At 36.0% G+C, this 24,311-nt stretch overlaps 1 protein-coding gene across 10 annotated transcripts in view; it reads left to right on the forward strand.

Annotated features, from left to right (window-relative positions):
• The first annotated feature begins 321 nt into the window (after positions 1 to 321).
• Positions 322 to 24,311, forward strand: part of LOC121878763 (acyl-CoA-binding domain-containing protein 5A-like) — a 39,178-nt gene continuing 15,188 nt past the window's right edge. For 2 of the 10 annotated variants that reach the window (XM_042385174.1, XM_042385176.1), the window contains exons 1-7: positions 966 to 1,134; positions 3,899 to 4,208; positions 8,044 to 8,237; positions 10,692 to 11,024; positions 12,980 to 13,147; positions 17,814 to 17,900; positions 23,215 to 23,389. In XM_042385174.1, the coding sequence (XP_042241108.1) occupies positions 4,148 to 4,208; positions 8,044 to 8,237; positions 10,692 to 11,024; positions 12,980 to 13,147; positions 17,814 to 17,900; positions 23,215 to 23,389 (1,018 nt within the window). In that variant the 5' untranslated portion in view covers positions 966 to 1,134; positions 3,899 to 4,147. Of the gene's footprint in view, positions 676 to 871; positions 1,135 to 2,908; positions 3,050 to 3,898; positions 4,209 to 8,043; positions 8,238 to 10,691; positions 11,025 to 12,979; positions 13,148 to 17,813; positions 17,901 to 23,214; positions 23,390 to 24,311 lie in introns of those variants that run through there. The other 8 variants (XM_042385170.1, XM_042385169.1, XM_042385171.1 and 5 more) reach the window with 8 other exon arrangements.

A 24,311-nucleotide genomic window follows, 5' to 3' on the forward strand; every position in this document is an offset into this window, starting at 1 on the left:
ACCTAATCTAATCTAACCTACCTAACCTAACATATCCCAGTCTAACATAACCAAACCAATATTGTACTAGGCTTCCTAACAACTCTGAAATCCATTTATTATTATAAATTTTTTGCTAATAATCTGTAAAAAAATATATATATAAATAATTTCTTTAATATAACTCTTAGATAAACTACACGATAAATATATAATATCATATTATTATTATTATTATTACCAACTGAATCTCGAGAATTTTGTCTTTACAATCAATAGTTCAGACAATTCTATTAGACATTTTTCTTCTTTGACGTTTCCCTTGCAAATGACCTATATTATTATTTCTGTTATTATTATTGTTTGCCATTTAATTAAAGTGATACTACGGTAACACCTTTAATCCCATTCAAAGTCATTTAATTCCCGCATTTAAAATCATTCAAGAAACTTTATTTCCATCCGTTTTCTCTGTTGCAATAAAAGAAAATGTAACTTTTACATGGGAGGACTTTTCTTTTTATTATGGTTGTACGATATAGAAATAATTTTACGTTAGTGTACATATTTTATTTTATCCGCTTGGGAGGTCGGTCTCGTCTCTGTTAGGTACTGTTGGCATGTGGGTATGTAGTGGCTCTCTGTTACACATTGTTGGCAACATAGGAAACTGTATACTCCCTTAACCTATGTAAAGTAAGTACTGTACATAGTAAACCTGCACTGTTTATATTGATGCTGAGCTATATAACTACAGTTTATATTCATGACTATCCAACTTTGAACTTGTATGGCAATTTTATTGAATAATAATAATGATAATTAGTAGTATTATGGTTATTTTAATCATGATGCCCTTGGTCATTGCAAACAACGTTCGCTGGTAGCGTGGTGTTGACTTTGGTTACTATACCCTGGGGTGAGTGTTGCGCTGGGTGGTGGTTACCTCCGGTCTGGCTCGTACCAACTTGTTACTAGGTACAGTAGTAGGTGTTCGCAACTCGCAGTTCCAACACAAGGTGGAGGTGTACAGGAAATTTACAAAGGGTACTGTAGTAACCTTGAATCCTTGACACAATTAAGGCATTGTATTTGTGATATGATGGAGAATTGATGGTTATCTTGAAGATCATAGTAAATTAGTGATATAAAAAGGTCAGTTTTTATGCTGTGAAATGTAAAGTAAAGTTGTTTTGTGATGTCCGAGGATAATACACCCTCACTTTTCCCCGTATTTTTTCCTGTTATTATATTTGATAAGAGATTGGAGAATAGGTATAGTGAAGTTAAGTATGGAAATGAATAATGCATTATAGCTTATGTGAGAAAAGTGTTATGTACAAATCCAATTTATAGTGTCAAGGGGGGTCAGACTAATTACCCAAATGTACCCAAATATAGCCGGAATGAAGTCAAATAATGGTCCTAGATGAATAAATCGGACTGCTAATCACTTCTCGACTAGTATTTGGTGTCACAAAGTCACAAAAAATTGGTAAACTTAATTTAATCTGAGTTAATAGATCGAGTGCGTGTACCTAACCTAACCTAACCTAACCTCGACTAGTATTTGGTGTCACGAAGTCACAAAAAGTTGGTAAACTTAATTTAATCTGAGTTAATAGATCAAGTGCATGTACCTAACCTAACCTAATCTAACCTAACCTAACCTAACCTAACCTAACACAACTCAGATTAAATTAAGTTTACCAATTTTTTTTTTACTTTATGACACCAAATAATAATCGAGAAGTGATTCACAGCCCGAATTACGCTTGTACGACCATCATTTGAATTCATTGCGGCTACATTTGGGTACATTTGGGTAATTCCTCGCTACGTCGGTACATGCACGCGATCTATTAACTCAAATTAAAGTAAGTTTTCCAATTTTTTGTGACTTTCTGACACCAAATACTAGTCGAGAAGTGATTAGCAGTCCGATTTATTCATGTAGGACCATTATTTGACTTCATTCCGGCTATATTTGGGTACATTTGGCTACATTTGGGTAATTAGTCTGACCGGTCAAGTGTCATTACGTGTAAGTGTACTCCTAATATAAATTTACTTAACGGGATGTGGGTGTTGCACTACTAGGTAATAGTGTTGCAGACGGTCAGCATCAGAATACTTTTATATTATTCATATATTTCATATTAGATTATAAAGTATTAATAAAATCGGTATAACTTTATATATTCATTATTTTTCCCCTTTTCTCTATCTTCTACCATAAATCACCTGTAGTGAACAGGGCATGACTAATGAGGGAAATTGTGGGGTAAAAAAAAAAAACTCATCATATCACATTTAATCAAGTCTCTATGTTCTCCAACATTACACACTACTTAACTGTGTGCAGTATATTTAGCCATTAATGGTAAGAGTTAAAGAGGTGATTGCCTCTTTATTTCTCAATGTGTTTTGTCATGGTCTTCACCATAATGTTTGATGATTACTATATATATGAAAGTGGTGCACCTACACCTATTGTATATCATTTTGACATCAGTTTTGTATAGGTCATTTATGCAATTGATTATAAGACTGGTTCATTCCTGCTAAAGCTCACTACAGTTTATTCATAGTTTATATCAATTCACTGAAGTGTTGATGGCATGGAGGCTTAGTGAATGGTTAGGCAGGGGGAAGGAGAATGGCATAGGATGGTACTTCATCCTCTTCACTACTTATCTGCCTGTTAGCTGATTGGTAGGAAGAACGTATATGCATAAAATTATTCCAGGGTTGTAAACTACTTGTAAAATACATTTCTAGTGAGAAGATTATGTTTCTAAACGGATTACTAAGGCAATGACCCAAAAATTTTACATGCCATTACCAGATGCTTGCTAACTGTAGGTAAATATCAGAGAGCTGGAGGTACAATGGTAATGTGCATATCTCTCACCACACCCAGTGTGTCAAGGGTCAGACTCCTGCTTGGCCCAGACACATGTGAGAAGGGTGTTATCCAGTGTGACCCTACCAAACATCACAGGTTCCCCAGAGTCCGGTTTCCTCCTATAGCTACTAACACTGGATAGACCAACCACCCAAACAACAAGTAAGCTGATGAGTGGTGAAAATTATAAAAAAAAGCAGAGAAATAATTGACACCCAAGCATTTAGTCAGCCAACCAATGGCAAAGAGAATGCGGTTAGTTAAAAGAAATATCCAGTTGTTACCTTATGATGCAGTAAGTGGGCTGCTGACTATTTGTATGAAAGATATATTGAGTGAAGACAAACTGTCACTGAACTATCGGTTTGCTCGTTTCAGCCGGAGTGATCATCTGGACCTTTAGACAATATTATTCTGTTGCCCGTTTATGTTAAAATCAGACATTATGATTCTGACTGTTTATTTTCTTTGCCTTAGGATTTTGAGTATATGTTAGCAGCTGTCATCAGTGAAACATGGACAAAAAAGAACAAGAAAGAAAATATATTTACATAAAAAAAAGTCAAAGTATCCCTAGTTTAGGTGTGCCTCTTTTTGAAAACAATTAGGCTGCTGTTTTTGATCTGGAAGAAACCTATTTTCTGTTTTATAATTTTTCTGGATTTTAAAGTATGATACTGTACTTAAGGAATGATGAATTAAAAAAAATAAAATTACATATACAGCCCAGAGAACCCTGAGTTCAGACCAACAAGCTCTTATCGCATTTATCATCAGAAGGCACAAAGATTTATTTGCCAGAAATACTGTATATAAAATTTCGAACTTGTTAAATCATTTCTTTGAATACAGTATTAGGCCTGCCTGTGTGACTCACTTGAAGAATTTTTTTTTATCTGTCTTTACTGGCTTAGCTTGTAACCAATTCCTGTTCATTTCTGTTTAAATACTTTCAACTCTTGTTATACTGAGCCATCTTAATCTAATCAGTACAGTACATTTTTTTTACAGGATATGGTTCTCAAGAGACCTCAGTCAGCCTTCAAACCATCTAGATGGAACAGTTGAAATATAAGATAGCTACCACGTGTGTAAACATCTGCCAGAACTAAACAATTTCAGTAAAATGGTTGACAAGAGAAAGGAAACTGCATATTGAAAAGATAAGGAAGAATTGTGTGTATTAGCTGCTGATATTTTTTTTTGTGATACTGTACCTACTACCTAGAAGTAACAAGTAAACAAGTATTAGACGGCAGGATGACCACAGAAGATAAATTTCAAGCGGCTGTGAATATTATTAGAAATTTGCCTAAAGAAGGTAGGTTGTTACCAAGGTTGAACAATAGTGGGAGTATTCCAAATACCATACTTGCCTGTGTTAGGTTATATATATATATATATATATATATATATATATATATATATATATATATATATATATATATATATATATATATATATATATATATATATATATATATATAATATATATATATATATATTTCATAAGCCCATAAACACGCGGACTTTACATATAATCATTAGGGTGTGACCAGGGAACGCTCCCCGGTCACAAAATATGAGGTGTTGATTATATATATATATATATTAGGGTGGTCCAAAATATCACATATTTGTATACGTTTTCTCCACAAGGTTTATTTTTGTCCATTAGGTACAAAATGCATCCCAGAAAAAAATTGGATCATTTAAAGCATATTTAGAGGTCAATCCAATGTCCTCTTTTTTTCCATTTAGTACGTAATAAGGATTTTTCGGGGCTAGATAAACACATTATAAACACATTGTCTTTATTCAGCAAAATACAATTATAAGTTTTACAAATTACAAACTAAATAACTCTAGAACACCAATACACATTCTTTATTTGTATCCCTTCATCATAGCAGCTTTGCTTGCCGTTGGTAACTTCTTGCGATGAGCTGCAACAACCTGTAAAAGGTACTGCTTTTGGTCCTCATTTTGCGTTATAGACTCATTATAACGCTCTATGAGAGCAATTGCCCTCTCTGCGCTGTCATTCACCACCTTCATATTTATCGCACGATCTCTCATTGTGATAAACACTTCATCGTCTTTCCATGTTTTGGGATCCTTACTCAAGAACAGTTGTGCTCTTTCTTTGCCATCTAGTGTAAGAACATCAAAAATATCTAATGTACGCTCAGTAACAAATGAGGCCACATTACTGATAGGAGTTTCATCAGATAGGACAATACGCCTTGAAAAGTCCTGTTTCTTTGGGCACTGGAAGTTTTGTACCATATTCTTCTTGGTTTCAGTATCGATCCTGTCATCAAATAAGCTTAGACCGATAAGATGTTCTGATAGATACCAGAGATGTCGGCTAATTGCTGCTTGTGCTGCGTGTGCAACTTTCTCATGAGGATATTCCTTTAAAACCTTCATTAGCTGCAAATCATTGAATGGAGCTCGAACAGCCATTGGTGCTTCATGCCAGAATCTCACATACATTATGCTCACAAACAAAGCCAGTTGTGTGATATTGTTTTCTTCCCGTGTTGATAATGTGAATTGATGTTTGAACAAATAGATTTTGAGAGCATAGATTCCTTTTGCCATCCATCTTGCATGGTGTGTAGGACCAGGAACTCGAAAGGAATCCTTACTACTTGGCAGTCCACCAAGAAACAAAAGAGCTAGTTCTAGAAACTCCCTATAATCATCTCGTGGCTGATTATCCTGGAACCAGATCAGTGTTGCCAACATCCTTACAAAATCTGTAACTAAGTCTAATTATTTCTCACAGGTAATAATTGCCTGCCATTCATATGCCATGACACAAGATGGAAACCTGCATAATATACTATTTAGATTGATAATGAAATAATTGTAGAACTGATGAGATATAAATGAAATAAGTAACTTCATCTGATTAATGGTAACCCTTGTCTGTGTTTCCTGTTTCAACCTGTCATTGTTAGTCCCTATGACTCAATACTTGACTCTTTGCCCTTTCCAAATAGGCAACTAGGCTATATACATTGAAATATACCCAATATAATGTGTTGTGTATATTAAGACTGTATCATGCGGACAAGAAAATTCAGTCCTACACTACAAGTATAATATGCAAAATGGATTGACCTCTAAATGTTAATGAATATGGATAAAATTTTACAGACCTTATCTATGAACCAAATGGACAATTTTAAGGCTTGTGGAGGCAATATATTACTACTTATATTTTTTACCATATAGTTTTGGACCACCCTAATATATATATATATATATATATATATATATATATATATATATATATATATATATATATATATATATATATATATATATATATATATATATATATATATATATATATATATATATATATATATATATATATATATATATATATATATATATATATATATATTTTTTTTTTTTACTAGGATTAGCACACCCAGCCACAGGTCACTGACCCACATTCCTGGGGGAGGGGCGAAAATGTAATAATAATAATAAAGAACCATAAAGAAATACAAAAATGAATAAAAGATCAAGAGTGAGAAACAATATATGTATGTTGTGTTGTCAAAGTAAGAGAAACAATTGAGACCCTGCAATTGTGTATAAATGAGGAAGAAAGTCAGATCAGCAACCTGGGACTTGGTCACAATTTCGTGATGTCATATGGCAGCAGGGTCTACCATTAGACAACACATTATGCTTCCAATATCTTCCCAGGCAGTAGTACCTCCTTGTTTGGTAGCTCCCTACTACCTACCATACATACATACAGTACATACATACATACATACATACATACATACATACATACATACATACACACACACACACACACAGTAGGGTCGGGATACATCGCGAGATAGGGTCCAACTGTATACTAAATCGCGATATGCAATTTACGTGTAATCAATGGGGAAAATTGGGTTAGGTTCTGGAGGCCCAAAAAAGTGACTAATCTTGACTTAACGAGTTCATTTTCTCACTAACTAAAGCACCAATGAACACTAGACTCGGGAACAACAGGCTATTTCAATATCAATATCAAGGAACACCAGACTCGGCAGCTGACTCATCATCCTGGGAACCCAGACTCGGCAGCAGACGCCACATTGCCATCCTCACTTGACAATCCCACACCTACATAAACGAACACCAAAATTATTAGTTACAGTATTAAATCTTTTCCATTAAGCTTTCCATTACCTTCACTTCACTTTTCACGTCACTAGCAACCCATTTACACTCACCTTAGAAGTTGTAATCTGCAGCAGAGTCCGCTACTTTCTCGTCACTCACTCGGATAGACTGAGTGGGCAGTCACGGTGGCGCCTCTGGTGAGCAAATAACGCATTTGTTTGCCACAGCAGTACATTTGAAATATTTCCTGCCCGATTTGCCTCGCGAAATAAAAAAATTAATCGCTATAAAGGGTATATAGGAAAATTTCGATAATTTTAGTAGCCGCGATATAAAAAAATCGTGATATAAAGTCGCAATATATCCCGACCCTACTGTACTGCATATCACTCTTTCTACAACTTTCAAAACCTGATCTAGCAGCTCTAAGTCCCTGTAGGACTAATTATGAATTAGCTAGCATGAAAGGAATCTTCAAGAGCATCACTTCATCACTTAAAGTACTGTTAGTAAGAAGCTATCAGTAACACATCATCAGAAACAAAAACTTCTGGCTTGGTCATAATAGGGGTTCATGCATTTGAATAATTTGGTCTAGTCAAAATGGATCACTGGTTCTCCGTCACTCCTTATTTGCATAATTTTGCTCACTAATGTACCTAACTAATGTTCATCTGGCATCTCAATCTAGGGAGTCTGTTATAACCTGTGCTGCTTCAAAGAGAAATTTGATTTTGCTGTTGAGTAATCTAGAATGTTTTATTAAACTTGTTTTCTATGATCTGTCCAGGAGTCTGGCCTGAGATACTATATTTAAAAGAAATTCTCTGATATGTGTGGAAATAACATTACTGAAAGTGCTAATTTAATTATGATACTTACTGTAAGAATTATAGAATACAGTACAGTATATGAAAAGATTGATAATAATCATATGCTGTATTATTTAGATACCACTGTATATATATATATAGATATATATATATATATTTTGTTTCTTTCAGGCCCCTATCAGCCATCACATGACATGATGCTCAAGTTTTATGGGCTGTACAAGCAAGCTGTTCTGGGGCCATGCACAGAACCAAAGCCTGCCTTTTATGAGTTGGTGAAGGGATATAAATGGCGGGCATGGTATAGTTTAGGCAATATGACAAAAGAGGAGGCAAAGTTTTGTTATGTGGATGAGCTCAAGAAGGTAAAGCCATTTGTTGTAAGGAAGAAGATGCCATAAAATTCCTTTTAATATTTTCCAGTGCTTAACAGGCATTCTTTGAATGAATTCTGATATGAATTTATTAGTAGAATATCCCTAATGTAAATACAATATAATAATGCAATATATATGGTTGAAGTGAAGTAGGTGTTTCTTAAAGAATTTTAATGAGTTGAACCAATATTTCTTGTGTTTTTTCCTTTATATCTCCAGAGCTTGTTTACATAAATCAGAGTCTTTTGAACTTAACTGAAAACTGCAGTATGGCTTAGGTACCCAAGCCTTATACCCATAATCATGTAGCTAAACTGTACTGTATGGGCAATTAACAGCACTTAACGAAAGCCAATTTCTTTCTACTGTATTTAGCTTTTTCTATCCAGCATACTATGTGCCCTCACCATATCACAGCTTTGACATTTATTCCATTGCTCCTTAATCTCATGTGCAGTAGGCTAACATAGATACAGCACTAACTGTTGTTTGTCTTATCTCATCTGGCTCAACCCTTATCCATAGACTTATCTTATGTGGACTGTTTTATATTTATCAGCAAGCTTTTGAAGATGTTCCTACATTTTTTTCTTTTTCAATTAACTACCATATGCTCTCATTACTGTAGATTTTTAAACTTTTGAAGCTCAGGTAGAGTAGCATGCATGAACCTTACTATGCAGTATATTGAAGCTCACTACAGTACTCAGCTTCTGCAATTTATAATGATATATCCCTAGATCTAATGTATTTCTCATATCCACATTCTTTATTTAGTAATACCTGATATTATCTATTAATAATTTTAAGGAGCATTATACGACCTTCAGACATGTGATAATGGAATATTATCTCAAAGTGAAGAGGAAGACCTAGATAATTGAAGATTTTTTGTCGTTCAACACTTATCCATGACCACAGCCTGCCAAAATCTAGTAAATTAACATATTGTGGTTTAATCAGCTTAAGTTACCCTGGTGACTCAGCCTCATTTGCACAATACATTGATTTGAAATCTTTGAGGCAGTGGGGTGGTTAAGAATTTGCTTTGTACATTGTGTTTGTCAGTTAGTATGAACAGTATATATTGGATGTATAAGCAAGAAGATATAAGTATAAAGCAAATAATACAGAGGAATTGACACTAACCTAAATTAGATTGAGGGCTTAAAAATAATGGCAGCAGTTTCCTCTTTGAATTATTTTTTAAATTGTTTTTCACACTTGTAATCACATTCATACTATAACACTGAGTGACTGGAGTTAGGAGTAACACAGATTCTCCCTTCACTCACCATTTAGTCTGTCATGAGTGCCTTATCACATGTGCCCTTCAGTGTTAATAAATAACTCTTAGAAACAAACACTCAAAAGAATTGCTACCCAACTGACCTTTTATTTTTTAAGCAAGTAAATGGAATAATGTTGATTTTTTTTTGGCTTACGTTTGATACCGTAAAACCCCATTCATACATGTTATATTGAGTAAATGCTCATGTACAGCTGTATGTCTTAGTCCATTTTACTAAATATAGGTGCAAACATTCATACCTAATTCTCCCAGATGGGAGTGTTTGCCTCCCATATCTTGTGAATAGCAGATAATTTGATAGAATGAGATAAGAAAATACTGGGTTACGTTCTCGAAAACGCGATGTTATGCGACACAACTCTAAGCGGATCAATTTTCCTCATAAGAAATAGATAAAATACGGGAGTTACGTTCGCCAGCTTCCCTTTGTCCCATGAAAAAAGTTACATATTCAGAAAATCTTTGCCATTTCTATAGAAAATAGAATATAGAACTACAGTACTAAGTTTGTATTGGTACTCACCAATAGGCGGAGGTGGTAGAGCGAGTGTGTGGTGGGTAGTGGAGCGAAGGAGGAGAATGGCGGGAGAGGAGGAGGGTGGTGAGTCTGCGGCTGCCTCCTCCTCCTCCTGACTCTGACAGGTTGTGATGGTTTGGGTATGTGGAGAGAATGGACGAGACCAATTGGATCAAGAGGTACATGAGCCTCAATGTAGACGGGAGGAGAGCCAGGGGTAGGCCAAGAATGACATGGGGAGAGGTTGTAATAAATAACATTAGGGTTTGAAACCTGACAAGAGATACTGCAAGAGACTGTGCAGCATGGAGAGCTGCCATCAGATAACTATGGCTAATCCACGTAAGCTGTTCACATTGCAATAATGTACTGTGTTGTTGATGTGATTAAAAGTTGAGTTTGACTTTTCAGATTTTTGTTCTTCTTGTTTTCAGTTTGATAAAATGGTCACATGGTTTTTTTATCTTGTACGTGCTATTTTGTATTATTTCATTAATATGCTGTGATAAATGGAAGTGTTATTGGTAGTAGAGTGACCAATGGCCTTGTTTGTGTACTCAGACTACTTGACCTCAGTCCCTTGGTGTTTAATGATTTTTTGTTTCATTTTCAGATTATAGAAACTATGTCATACACAGAAGATGTAGCAAATTTCATAGATGTTCTAGGACCATTTTATGAATTTATTGATGTACCGTTTCCTGGCATGACTCCTAGAAATAATAATACGAAAGGTTTACCAGAAGATGACGAACCCAACAGTCATAATGGTGATATGGAGGGCACCAATAACTTTGTATCAAATGGTGACCTCCATGTACATAAAATAAATGGGAACCAAGAAAGTGACAGCGAATCTGGATCTGACATAGTACAGTTGTCAAGTGAAGAGTCTTCTCCACAGATTTCATCCTCAGCAAGTATTGGACCAGTTGAAGTTACACTGGTGAGTGTTTCACATGTCAAGAGTTACAGGAGAAAATTTTCATTTTAAAGATATATTAATATGGTTGGGGAAAAGTTTTGAAGATAGTTTCCATAGCGCTCTATTCTTAACATTTTTTCTCAGGTCATTCATGCATGTCACCACTTCCTGTATGTCCTTCACCCTTATTATTTCTAGTGCATCCTTCACCCAAACCTTCCTACTCCTTAGACTTCCCTTCTTCTCCCTTTCATCCACCTTTTAATTATACAATCTGTCAATCTTGCATTACCCATTCTTTCCTCATGGCTATACATAAGAAGTGGGGGCAAGTATGGTTGCTGGGGAGGAGAGCTTGTCACTGTAGTCATAATGGAGTGTATAACAATTCTATACACATCTCGAAATAAAACAAAAGGCTTTTCCTTAATGTTACATCATCAACCTGGAACTTCTCACAGCATTGTTCCTTGTTCTCTTTCTTTATACTAAGCTGTATGTGAAGCAGTTTTGCTTGAGGTTCTGTGTTAAGACTGTTTCTAAGATCTGTTTTCAGTGTCTTTACTTGGCTAAACACTCTCCACCTCAGTATCTGACACTGGCAAACATACACTATCAGCAAATTCTGATATAAGTTCTCTGAAACAGTAATTCCTAACACTATCTTGATATTTCAGTGTGTGTGTCCAGTTTGCTACAGTGCCACCTATTGTCTGGTTAGCTGTCAAGCTGAGTTACAACCTTGCTTGCAATGCACTTTGCCAAGTCTGACAGAAGTTTGTGTCACTGTCACACTACTGAATTTTGTGAATCTGGTCTGGTCCTTGGGAGATGTGACATCATAACTGACGTGATGGTAGATCAAAGCAACTTCAGCTGGGCAGATGGAACAAGGGACTGGGGGGGGTGGGTCAGGCAGAGATTACCAACTGGTCACATGGACCTTAACCCTGGCAGTTGGATTAGCAGCCTCCAGGCAGCAACTGAAAGGTCACTGTGGTCACCACAAGTGACCTGACAGTGGTGGATCAAATAAATTTTCAGGTGGTCAAGGGAAATGAGAGGAGTCAGGAAAATTTTTTGATGAACACATAGATGTAAATCTTCACTGCTCTATGTATTCGAAATAAGATAGTCATTGATTTTATTGGCATGACACTGCCCAAATAAAAAAGTAAAAGTTCCCACTAAGACCATTTTTTTCTTACTTAATGCCAAATTTGAGGAAAACACCATATCTGGGAACCCTGGTGTGGGGAGGCAGAGGCAGCATATGATCACAAAGAGAGTGACACATCCAGGTAATTTGGTGGTCAGCACAACAAACACCTTGACCAGATGTGGTTAAGCCTAATGTGACATTTTCTGATCATTCACAGTGTTGGTTAGGAAATGGTATAAGAATCATTGCACAGTTAATCAATGACCACTAAATATTTACTCGCAACTTTCTCAGTTGGAATAAGAAAGAGCCAAAACCTTGCTGCCCAGTTTAAATATTGTATGAGTAAAAAGTTGGCTGTTGTTTAAATTATTTACATTCATTTTTTTAATTTTTTTGAACATAGTTATCATAAATCAAGGCAAATATTTTATGTGCCAGTCATGAATATAATGAAAATAACATTGAAGAACTTATGGGTTCATTGTACTGTGTAGCATGAACATCTGAATGCATCACAACATGGCTGTGACCTGTAGGAAGTCATTATGGCAAAATAGTTAGTCCGACATGCCAGTTACCGGGTAGCTGAAAAATTAAAAGGACAAATCATAATCATTTGGAATATGTTTACTTGACTGGACCCCTGACAATTATTAGGTGCTTTGTGTAATTTAACTCGTGCAGGCTTTTTCCCACTGTGGCACAGGTGGTCAGAATCATAGCAAGACTTTCACCTCTTCTGCAGTCATTCATACATTCAAACTGCAAAATATTTCGTACCAGTAATATATATATATATTTTTTTCTTCAGGCACAGGAACTCAAAGATGTAGATGAGGAGGAAGACAGTGGAAGAGATGATGATGAACTTACAGGTTTTGAAGTCCAAGATGAGGAGAGCATCACACACACTGTATCTGTTGCACCAAGAGTTTATAGCGACTCTGACTCTGATGAGGAATATTCTGAGCCTGCAGAGGTGAGTATAAAATCGGCTTTTCTTTTATGCTGTGGTTTGGTCTTTGTACAATAGTATGAATTGCTTGATGATTTTATAAATAGTTTCTTGAATTAAATTATGCAACATCTAAAATTCTTCCATGAAGGCTATTACTGGATTTAATATTTAATTTCAAATGTACAGTATTAGAAAAGGTCTATTGTATTTACTGATATATTTGAGGCACAGTAAAAATAGACATGATAGAAATTCCAGAAATGCATTAATTGTTGGTATATTGTGTCATTGATTTCATGAATGATGACTAACAGTATACAGTACTGTATTATAAAATATGGTACATTGTTAGCAGAGCTTATAGGGAAACTTTGCAATTATAATATAGTACCTTGTAGACAATCAGTGTTTTCACTAATTTATACACAGGCAAGAGACAGAGTCTGAATGTTGTCAGTTGTCACTGACTCAAATACAGTGGTCCCTCGATTAACAAACGGTTCAATTAACGAAATTTCAGTTAATGAATTAGCTTCCATAAGGATTTTCAGTTCTATTAACGAACAAAACTTTGATTAACAACAGCCTTACGAGAAACACGCTTTGTTGTGCGCATCAGCTGATCGGCTAGTCCGCCAATACAGTACAGGTAATCGATTCTATGTTTACATTTGTTTCCAATGGAATAAATATCAAGAAAGTTGTGCTCTTGAATATTTTTGCATTTTTCATATTAAAATTATTGGTCATTATGAAATTTAGTTAGCATATTGATAATATATACAGTACAGGGAACAGTTTTTGTGTGCCCTTCAGCTGATCGAATCACCCATCAACTCTTCTCAGTTTAATTTTGTTTACAGTGGAGTGAACATTGAGTTTGTTGGTCTCTTGAATATTTTTGCATTTTACATTAAATTTATTGGTCATTCTGAAATTTAGTTAACATATTGATAATATACAGTGCAGAAATATTATGAAACATGAAGAAGGCATTAGAACCAATGCACTCTGTAAAGAATGTGGCATGTCATCGTCGACTGCTTCAACAATCAGCTGTTTGATATGTAAACAAAGCTGCTGGGAATACGACATACATACCTCAAAGTAAGTTAAAATATAGTATTCCTTTGTTTTTTATTTATTATTGTACAGTATACTGTACAGTACAGTACTGTATTTAGTTTATATTTAATGTTTTGTTGATTCTATTACCGGTATTCAGTACTTTGTATGTATACTTTTTCTGTGAGTTGGAACCATTTACCCAATACCCCATTGAAATAATAGATTCAGTTAACAAAATTATCGGTTAACAACCGACTCTGTGGAACCAATTGTGTTCATTAATCGAGGGACCACTGTATATGTACAGTAATGAGTACATATATGTGTCCCATACAGCAAGTCAAGAGATATGCTGTTGCTTACATTTTCAGCAGACTGGTTTAGCTATATATCTCCTTGGCCCTTGAAGTATTTTATTAGTTATATTCATCGATTCAACCCACTTTCTCTCATACTTTACACACTCTTTCTGCTTTAGTACCGGTATATCTTGGTATATCTTGGTTTTAGTTACATTTGTCAGTACTGTACAGGTATCCCTCGTTTAACAGTCATTCACTTAGTGATTTTTGGGTTTGGTGATTTAAATTTTTTTAACCCCTTTCTCATTTAACAATCGTTAGTTTTCGGTTTGGCGATCTTCAACTCACTGGGAAAAATTAAGGAGGGAAGTGGGAAAAACTGGGGAGTCTGTGTTCCAAGTACACATCATTACAATACAGCTTGCCCTGACAATTTGCGGCTTTTTAATTCGCGGTTCTCTCTTATTCGCGGATAACACCCTGGATGTACCCAAGAATGTCTGATGGTAGTTATAAAGTTGACACAGCATTTTCATGGCCGGGACAGGGCGCCATTTGTTCTAGAGACAGTAATTTCCTTTACCAGTACTCTGTATTGTATATGTGTGTGTATAGACACACACACACAAAACACACACAGTAGACCTTCCAAATTCGCGGGGGTTAGGTTCTCAAAATGGCCGCAAATCGTCAAATCCGCAAATAACATTTGCTTGTGTAAAAAGAAATGTATATTCCCTTTGTGTTTGCCCTTAGGACAATTATTTCTTTTACCTGTATTGTATATATACCGGTATGTGTGTGTGTGTGTAGACACACCCAAAATGCATACAAATAAATAATAATGGGAAAATACTCTCACAAATAATCAGAAACAAATTTATTAAAAATGTGACAGTCTACCCTCAAGTCCGTGCTTTATTAATAAAGTAATAAAGCACGGACATGAGGGTAGACTGTCACATTTTTAATAAATTTGTTTCTGATTATTTGTGAGAGCATTTTTCCAATTATTATTTATTTGTATGTGTTTTGTGTGTGTGTGTGTGTGTGTGTCTACACACACATGTACAGACACACACACACACACACACACTCATATTTACAATACAGGTAAAGAAAATTACTGTCTCTAGAACAAATGGCTCCCTGTCCCAGCCACGAAAATGCTGTGTCAACTTTATAACTACCATCAGACATTCTTGGGTACATCCAGGGTGTTATCCGCGAATAATAGAGAACCGCGAAAAAATTTCCCAAATTTGGGGGGCCCCAGTACAAATAAATAATAATGTAATGTTTGAAACAACTTGCAAATGGGTAATAGTACTGTATTAGCAGGTGTTATCATGAAATCAAAATACTGTACAGTATGATATGGGTAATGAGTTAAAATGGTAGTTTTTAAACAAACAAGTGTCCCCTGATATACAAAGGGGTTGTCGTCCTTGAAATCTATTTGTTAAGTGAAAAAATTTATATCAAATGGCAGAACCCTTTATTATTTTGGGTTATGTTCCGGGGGAGCGAAAGCAAATGTATATTGTATAACTGTATATGTATTGTGGGTTGTTTTCCAGGGAGGGAAAATTTTGGTCGAATGGGGTTTTTTTCATTACAAAGTTCACCTCGATATGTCCTCTACTATACCTGCACAAGTGTACCCCAAAAACAACGTGCCATTGACCGCCCATTCGCAAAACCGACAATTACGTATAGGGGAAATACCCCACAAGTTTCATTGAGTACCTTGGAGATCCGACGATTGGCAGAGCTGTTTTGAATTTGGCAGGTGGTGGCATGGTGCAAATTCTTGCCACCAGAGGGCTCTATGCACTGCACTGACTCATTCCCACCATCTTTGCTCTTGTTTACACTTACTATGTGTCTCTGACTTTGTGTTTTTTCATTATTTCTGACTTAGTGTGTTACTCAATCATGCCTAAATGCCCCATTGATAGTTTCTCTTGTGCTGGGCATCTTGATGTGATGTGTGTGATAAGGCATAATAAGAGTGGTGATGGACCAGCAAAAAGTGGTAGAGACTTGAACTTGCCACCCTTGACTGTCTCTACCATCCTCATCACAGGTAAATAACAGTTTCAATTTATGCTTTAACATTGCTTATTTAAGGCTTATTATGCTTGCTTTATATGTCTGCTTTATTTTCTTGCTTGAAAGTGTGCACAACAGAGATATATTAAGGGTAGGTGGGAGTTTTTGGAGGGTGGCCAGTCCATAACTTCTTGAATTTATGTTTTAATGGGATTACGTATGTGCTTCCATAACCATTGATTCATTAACCAAAGAATTTCCCCGGTTCTTATATGCGTCAGTTATTGGGGTACACCTGTACAGATACAGTAAAGTGTAAATGCATTCTGGGGTGGCCACCTTGAATGTGTGAAAGCAAGATGTTCACATTCTTAAATGAAAACAGGGTGTTAAAATGTGATTGTTATTAGTTTAAGAAAAAAATTATTGTTATTCTTTACAGTGAACGTTTACTTTTGTATAACGATTTTTTTTTCTTTAAAACAAATTGTCATTTATTGGGAATATATACGGTATATCGGGAGATACCTGTTATCCATTATTCAGTACATGGTCCAGTAATATTCTGATGAAGACCTTTTACCAACGTCAGATAAAGAACCCAAAATAAAACCTCATGAAACCAAGGTTGTCATACCTTGGTTGAGAACCATTATGACTATTCTTATGTAGAAACGGTATTATTGCACATATTGCTATTTTAATATGTCCGGTAATTACATTCGTGATTGTTCATTTCTTTTCTCCACAAATTTTGATCTAAACCTCATACATTGAATTAAGGTGTTGCATTATCCCACTTGCTATTTGATAAAAAATACAATGTTCAAGCTCTGTGACACTGTACTTTGTAAGCAGTACTTTAGATAATTGCTATTTATCCATGTAGGTGCTCCTTACATAAGTTTTCTTTACAGTATATAACCATCAGAAGCATTTGAATGATGAATAACAAATGCATGTGTTTGTTGGTTTTTAGCTCAGCTGCCTTGCTACATGGCTTGTCTATCTATCAACCACCAAGTGTACAGTTTACACTCTTAATGGCTTGATGTAGCCTCACCAAATTAATCTTAAGTTATCTTTGGGCAAAAACTAAGAACCCTGTAGAATTCGGTGTTATTGGGTTAAGAATTCTTGATTTGGCATATTAAGAATGGCCATTTAGTGGTGTAGCTGAGCACAGATGACCATGGCTTCTATTTGTAATTATTTTCCTTCCTCTTCCTCATCCTGTTACGTACTACTCTGGATTGCTGTAGACCCCAGATCATCTGGCTCAAGTGGAGAGTGTGCTTGCTGAGCAGTCATTCTCTGCAAAGCAGATGCAAAACCTTTCTAACAATCAGGTACTGGATACACTGAATTATTCATGTAGTAAAGGATTTACAACACATCAACTAGAATATGAAAAATTGGGCTCCAAATTAGTTAATCATTGACTTCGTTTATAATGATACAAATGAAGCACATTTTGCCTCTCATTTTAGAGTGTTAACTAGTTAACAAATTCAGTAAATGAACTGCAGTTAGTCAATGCTATTTACCTAAAATACTTTTTTTTTACGGGGATTAGCCCACCCGGGCACAGGTAATGACCCACATCAGGGCCTGGTGGGTGAAAATATAATAATTATAATAATAATATCTATTATTAATATTATTATTACAACAATTAATAAAATTAATAGCAAATTAATACAAATAAAAATAAAATAATAAAAATAATAAAAATATTAACCATAAATAAATACTAAAACGAAAAAATAAATCAAGAGTGAGAAACAATATATGTATGTTGTGTTGTCCAAGTAAGAGAAACAATTGAGACCCTGCAATTGTGTGTAAATGAGGCAGAAAGTCAGATCTCCAACCTGGGACTTGTTCACAATTTTCGTGATGCCATATGGCAGCAGGGTCTACCATTAGACAAAACATTATGCTTTCAATATCTTCCCAGGTGGTAGTACCTCCCTGTATGATAGCTGCTTACTACCTACTACCTGCTGTAAAAAGGACTTTTTTTTTTACTTAAATTGAAGCACTAGTACTGTACGTACAAGTAGTCTGACAAAAATGAACTTAAGTTGAAGTAAAAGTACTATTCCTTAATTGTACAGTACTTAGTGTAAATAGTATCTACCAGTAGCTCAAAGTACTATATACAGTACTACAGTAATAAAAATGGCATATCAAACTGTACATTAAAATTCATAGCTCATCATGTAGGGGGCTCTACCCTCATCAAATAAGTGAGTCTGCCTAATTTTGAGTGATAACAAATATTTATGGCATATATTATCTCATATTTCTACATGTGTGCCAAAATCCCTCCCCCTCATGTCAGCCAATGCTCAAAACTGATGCTAAATATGTTTTAGTAGCCAGAATTCAAAATGCTGTCCTCGGGGTCAAGAAACTTTCTGTAAGTAGAAGGTTTCTGGAAGTTGATGGTTTATTTGAGTACCCCATACTGTAATACATCTATCATTTTACTGTGATTTAATTAAGGTTGTCCATTGATCACCAAGTAAATGTAAACATTGTCATCCACTTAAACGCTTAAAACACTTTTCTCATAATTTTCTATGATAATTTAAGTGAAAATCAAAATCCTGTAATCTTGGAACTTCCAGAAATAGCCCATTACATCATCTCTCGAACCTGGAAAAATATCCCTCATCCTCGGAATTTTCTGGGTAACGGAAAATTGTTTTCGGTATTTCCAGAAAAGGCGCCTGATTTTCATCTCTCAAACCCGGAAAAATCTCCCCCATCCCCGGAATTTTCCGGGTATCGGGAAAATTTTTTCAGAATTTTCCAGAAAATGTGCCCCTTGAAAAATCGTTCCCAAACCCGGAATTTTCCGGAAAATTCCAGCTTTGGGAACGATTTTCCAAAAAATTTCAATTCCGGCTATCGGAGAGTTCCGGGTTTGAGGGATTCCGGCTAAGGGAGATATTACTGTATCTGGGAAAACAGGAAACTGCTTGCTATCACAAAGAATTATCAGTTATAGTGAAAGTGTTGGTGGCAAGGAAATTTTTTTAGGAAAACAGAGCAAGAATGGCAAGCAGCCTGCCACAACCACTTGCTGCACCATATATAGAATGTATGTATGGCCTGTACAATATGTTTATATATAAGGTACAGTACTTATAAATTTATTTTTAGATTTATGTATGTCACTGAATATATGCGTAATTCATACAATACATGTATGATTATATACATTAACAAACATAAAAAGTGTAGAGAGAGAGTGGCTAGGAGCATGACTCTTGGAAAAATGCCCACGTATCAACTTTAAAATTCAATTATATGACAACCATAAGTGCTACAGGATATTTAAGACCACACTCTCTTCCAAACATTACAAGCTATACCCTGTACAATAAACCTCATAGGCACAAAAAAAAATTGTATCTAGATTATTGGTACAATGGTCCCAAAATATTTAATTATACAGTACAGTACGTTTACAAGACCAAACCAGTGGTGCATATGGGATAGTGTGGGCAAACAGGAAATTCATATATGCTTTACCAAACATAAACCGTCGAGAAGCACTGAAAGAACATTTTGTGTACAGCATAAAGTGGTGTGATAACCGTGCCAGGCAAATGCTCTCCACCATTCACCATGACACTATGGTAGAATGTCGAGTGTTACCGCCCACAGGAAACTTTAGTGATGAGGTAACGAAGATATAAGAGAGGGGAGTGAAGCGAGCTATCAGGGTGTTTACCCTGAGCTACCCTGGTATTTGCTGAGTGCATAATTCTGTCAAAAGCAAAGCTGACTAGGTGAAATTGAAATAGCCTAGTGCAATTGTTGAGTACAATGAGAAAATAAAAATTATAGAAATATTTGTCATACTATGTAGTTAGTTGGATTGAGTTTGTGAGGAAAAATTCAAGACACAGTAAGCCCTCGTTTAACATTGCCCCCTATAACGTTGTTTTGTTATAACGTTGCTATTCTTTAGAGCCAATGTGTCGGATAACTTCCCATCGATTCAGTATAACATCATCACGGACTACTTTGTACGGTGCATCACCCTCTCTCATCTTGGCGCACTACGCTCTCGTCAGCAGAGCGTCACAGCGTCGCCTGTCTTTGTTAAGCTACCACAGCGTAAGTGCGTGCTTAAGTGTTTTTGCTCTTAATACTGTACTCTAACCATTCGAAATGGCTTCCAAGCACCCATCAAGTGCTAGTAATGCTAGTGTTGTGAAGAAGCAATGTAAGACCATTAGCCTTGCTACGAAAATGGAGGTTTTAAACCAGGAGGAGGAGCCACCCATTGGGTCTCAGTAACTCGCCACCCTCCTCCTCCTCTCCCACCCTCCTTCTCCGCTCCACTACCCACACACACTCGCTCCACCACCTCTGACCATCAGTGAGTACAATACAAAACGATTTGGGTTTTTTTTATATATTCTATTTTCTATAAAAATGCCATTGAATTTGTGTACATGTAATGTATTTTATGATGCAAAGGGAGGCTGGGGAACGTAACTCCCATATTTGATGTATTTCTTGTGGAGAAAATTTATTCCGTTAACGTTGTTTCCGTTAACGTCGCAGTTTTCAGGAACGGAATCATGGCATTAAGCGAGTATTTACTATAGTACAACAAGTTATCTTCCCACCCATATGCTTCACATGTCAGTGCCAAATGCATACAAGTTGTGCCGTATGAAGACGCTCAAGAACTAGCCATTGCATGACTTTATTAAGACAATCATACACCAGCTGATTGCCAGATACTACACCTGCAGTGCTTCAACCAGCTGTCATGTAAGCCAGTATGAACACGATTGGCACACATTTTTCTGATCAATAACGCAAGAATATTTAGAAGTGTCATGAGTGCGCTCAGACTACCTGAAGGTAAAGAAAATCCCCCACCCCCCATAAAAAAAAAGAACACAGTTTGTGCACAAACTATAATGTTCTTCTCTGCATACACGCATGGTTCCAGGTGTACCACATGCAGAGAGATTACCGAACATGTGAAGGTGAAGAAACATGTAAATATTGTAAACATATGTAACAGAAGTAGTAAATAGTGTGCAGAGATTAGCCATTTCAATGCTCCACGATAGTAGATAATAGAAATTTATATCACGAGTGATCAGTAAAATGTGTATCCTGTATGATGTGATGCAAGAAATGAAACATCATAGATGTGGCAGCAACTCAAGCACCAAGTGCATCTGGCTGTGCCTCACCACCCACATAATTAAGGTTTTTATGGGTGTTATATATTTTTTCTTATACAGTAGTTCTCACACTATAGAATGGTAAGATTGAAGAGTTATTATTTTTATTTTTTATTTTTTTGAAAAGTGCTACAGAGGGAGATATACCGGTAACTCATTTTTTTGGTCTCCCCCAGTGAAAGGGTTAAAGAAGTCCTGTTTCTTCTAAACCTAGCCCAGTTCAGCTGTTATCAAACCTATCACTCTTAACACATTTAGCCTTGCATGGTCACTAGAACCTTAACTTGCCTAGCCTTAATACTTACTGTACTACCTTACCAAATAGAATTTTCAAGAGAACCCATACTGTACACTGTTCCATGGGCCAGACAAGGAAGTGCTGCAGTACATTTAATATAGGTTTAATTTTTCTCCTTTTTTTTTCATTCTTTTAAGGAGATAAATTGCCTTGAAGGGAGAAGACCCCTTCCCCACTATTGGCAAGTTAAACATAACACTGTGCATGTATACCATTACAGTGCAGTATATATAAAAAGCAGATGTGTTGTAAATTTCATATTTATGAATTTTCATTATGGCTCTCTAATGCTGCAATTTAATTTCTGCCTTGTTTAGACATTGTGTTTGTTTTTCAAAGCAGAGTAGTTTGAAGAAATTTGGTGCTGAACTTTTGATTACAGTCATTGCTGCTTATTTTTTGTTTGTACTGTATATGGAACAGAGCAAATAACTGTAGTGTTGTGTTATTTTCCTGGTCTGTGAACTACCGTACTCCCATTTTCTATGACCAGGGAAGATTCAGTGAGATTGACATTCCCAGGAAGAATGGGTGGAGGGGGGGGGGGGATGAGTTATCCTCTTCCGTTCTTTCTTACTACATGTACCAAGAAGGATCTCTTAGCTTGCAGAATCTTTCTTCCAACTCAAAGAGTCTTTTACCTCAACTAAATTTATTAATCTATTGAAAAGTGAAAAATACACACTAGCCTCTTAACATATTGTACAGTAGTGTCAAAAAGATACATTTACTTACATTTCCTAATTACAGTACTGTACTGTATTTGGGTGAAGTCTAACTATGTAACAGCAGTATATATTAATCATAACTTTAAGCCCCAAATTAGGAAATAATGTACGTGAATTCTGACTGAACATACTGTACAGGTATATGATTTTTCGTTGTATACATGGACATTGCAAATTGCTGGTAAAGTTTCATCAGGTGGTTCAGAACAATTGCTATGATTTCATTTTATGTATGTGCACCTCCAATGGAATGTAAAATCCAAGCTTTCTTAGAGGTCAGTTCTATGAACTTAAACATACAGTAGTATATAGAAATGTTTCTTTTTGATGGAATGAGTTAGATACTGTACACCATAATGCAGTGGTTTAAGTCCCCATTATGAAAGTTAACATTGTGTTTATATTGCAGATAAACACAGCACCACTCCCAATCACACCTGCAACACCCCCCACCACAGACACATCAGCTGCACCTCCACCTGTGCTACATCATGAAGAACCCCAGACAGATGCTGTGATGTGTGGAGGGGGTGACCAGAGCCACCCTGGGGGACTTCAAATGACACCAAGACAAATCCAGTACAGTAAGAAAATGAGTGGCTTTTATGACTTACAGGTTAATTGATGAGAGTTTTGCAGGTTTCCTACAGAAGGCATGGTTTTCTTTTGGCAGATTGCACTGTCAGATCATCAGATCATATTCTTTTTTGCATAATAGCTGCTGGCCTTTTGAAGAGAAATCCAACCCTGGTGTGTTTAGCTTCCAAAGCTAATAAGTCACCAAATACACTGGGTATTTAACCCTGAAGTTAATTCGTTCATCTCGGACACCAGCGGCTATAAATAGAGAGACTACACTTTAATCCTTACATATTGCCTAGTGATAAAGATTTATTTCTTTTGTTCCTTTCCTGATGAAATTGATTTCCACACTTGGAAATTAGATGGTAAAACTTATCATTCTTTTTATCTGGTGGAGGTAGTTCAAGATATATATAGTTGACACAGTGCTTTATTCAACAATCTTCTCATTAATCTCTGTGTTGACCCTATAGGGTCTGTCTCTACTATCTTGGTACACATGACCTAAGGAAAGTTACAGTACTCCATACTTAGCCATATATCAAGGTGTTTCTCAGAGCGCCATCCTTCGAAAGGGTGCTTGGACTTCATTGAAAGTTTTCATCTCCTGTACCTTTGGATTGCAGGGCACTTGGGTGCTTGTAAGATCAGTTATTCTTTTAATTTGTCTCTTGGTTCAATGTGCAAGTTGTTCAAATTCCTGGAGCATACTGCTTCCATCCTTCTTTCTGTATTAGCAAATTTTAACTACAGTGCTTGAGTTGCTTAATCCATTGTGGAGATGAATTGGAAATGACAAGAAATTTATTTCGAAAAATTGGTTACCTGGGTTGTGGAGGCCATGTGTCTAGCCAGGCCTCTTACCTTTTACCAAACTAGTAACTGACATTTTCAAATACTCCCTCTTTTTATGGGCTACATTTG

Source organism: Homarus americanus, unplaced genomic scaffold (assembly GCF_018991925.1).
Source record: "Homarus americanus isolate GMGI-L3 unplaced genomic scaffold, GMGI_Hamer_2.0 scaffold2558, whole genome shotgun sequence".
Taxonomy (NCBI): domain Eukaryota; kingdom Metazoa; phylum Arthropoda; class Malacostraca; order Decapoda; family Nephropidae; genus Homarus; species Homarus americanus.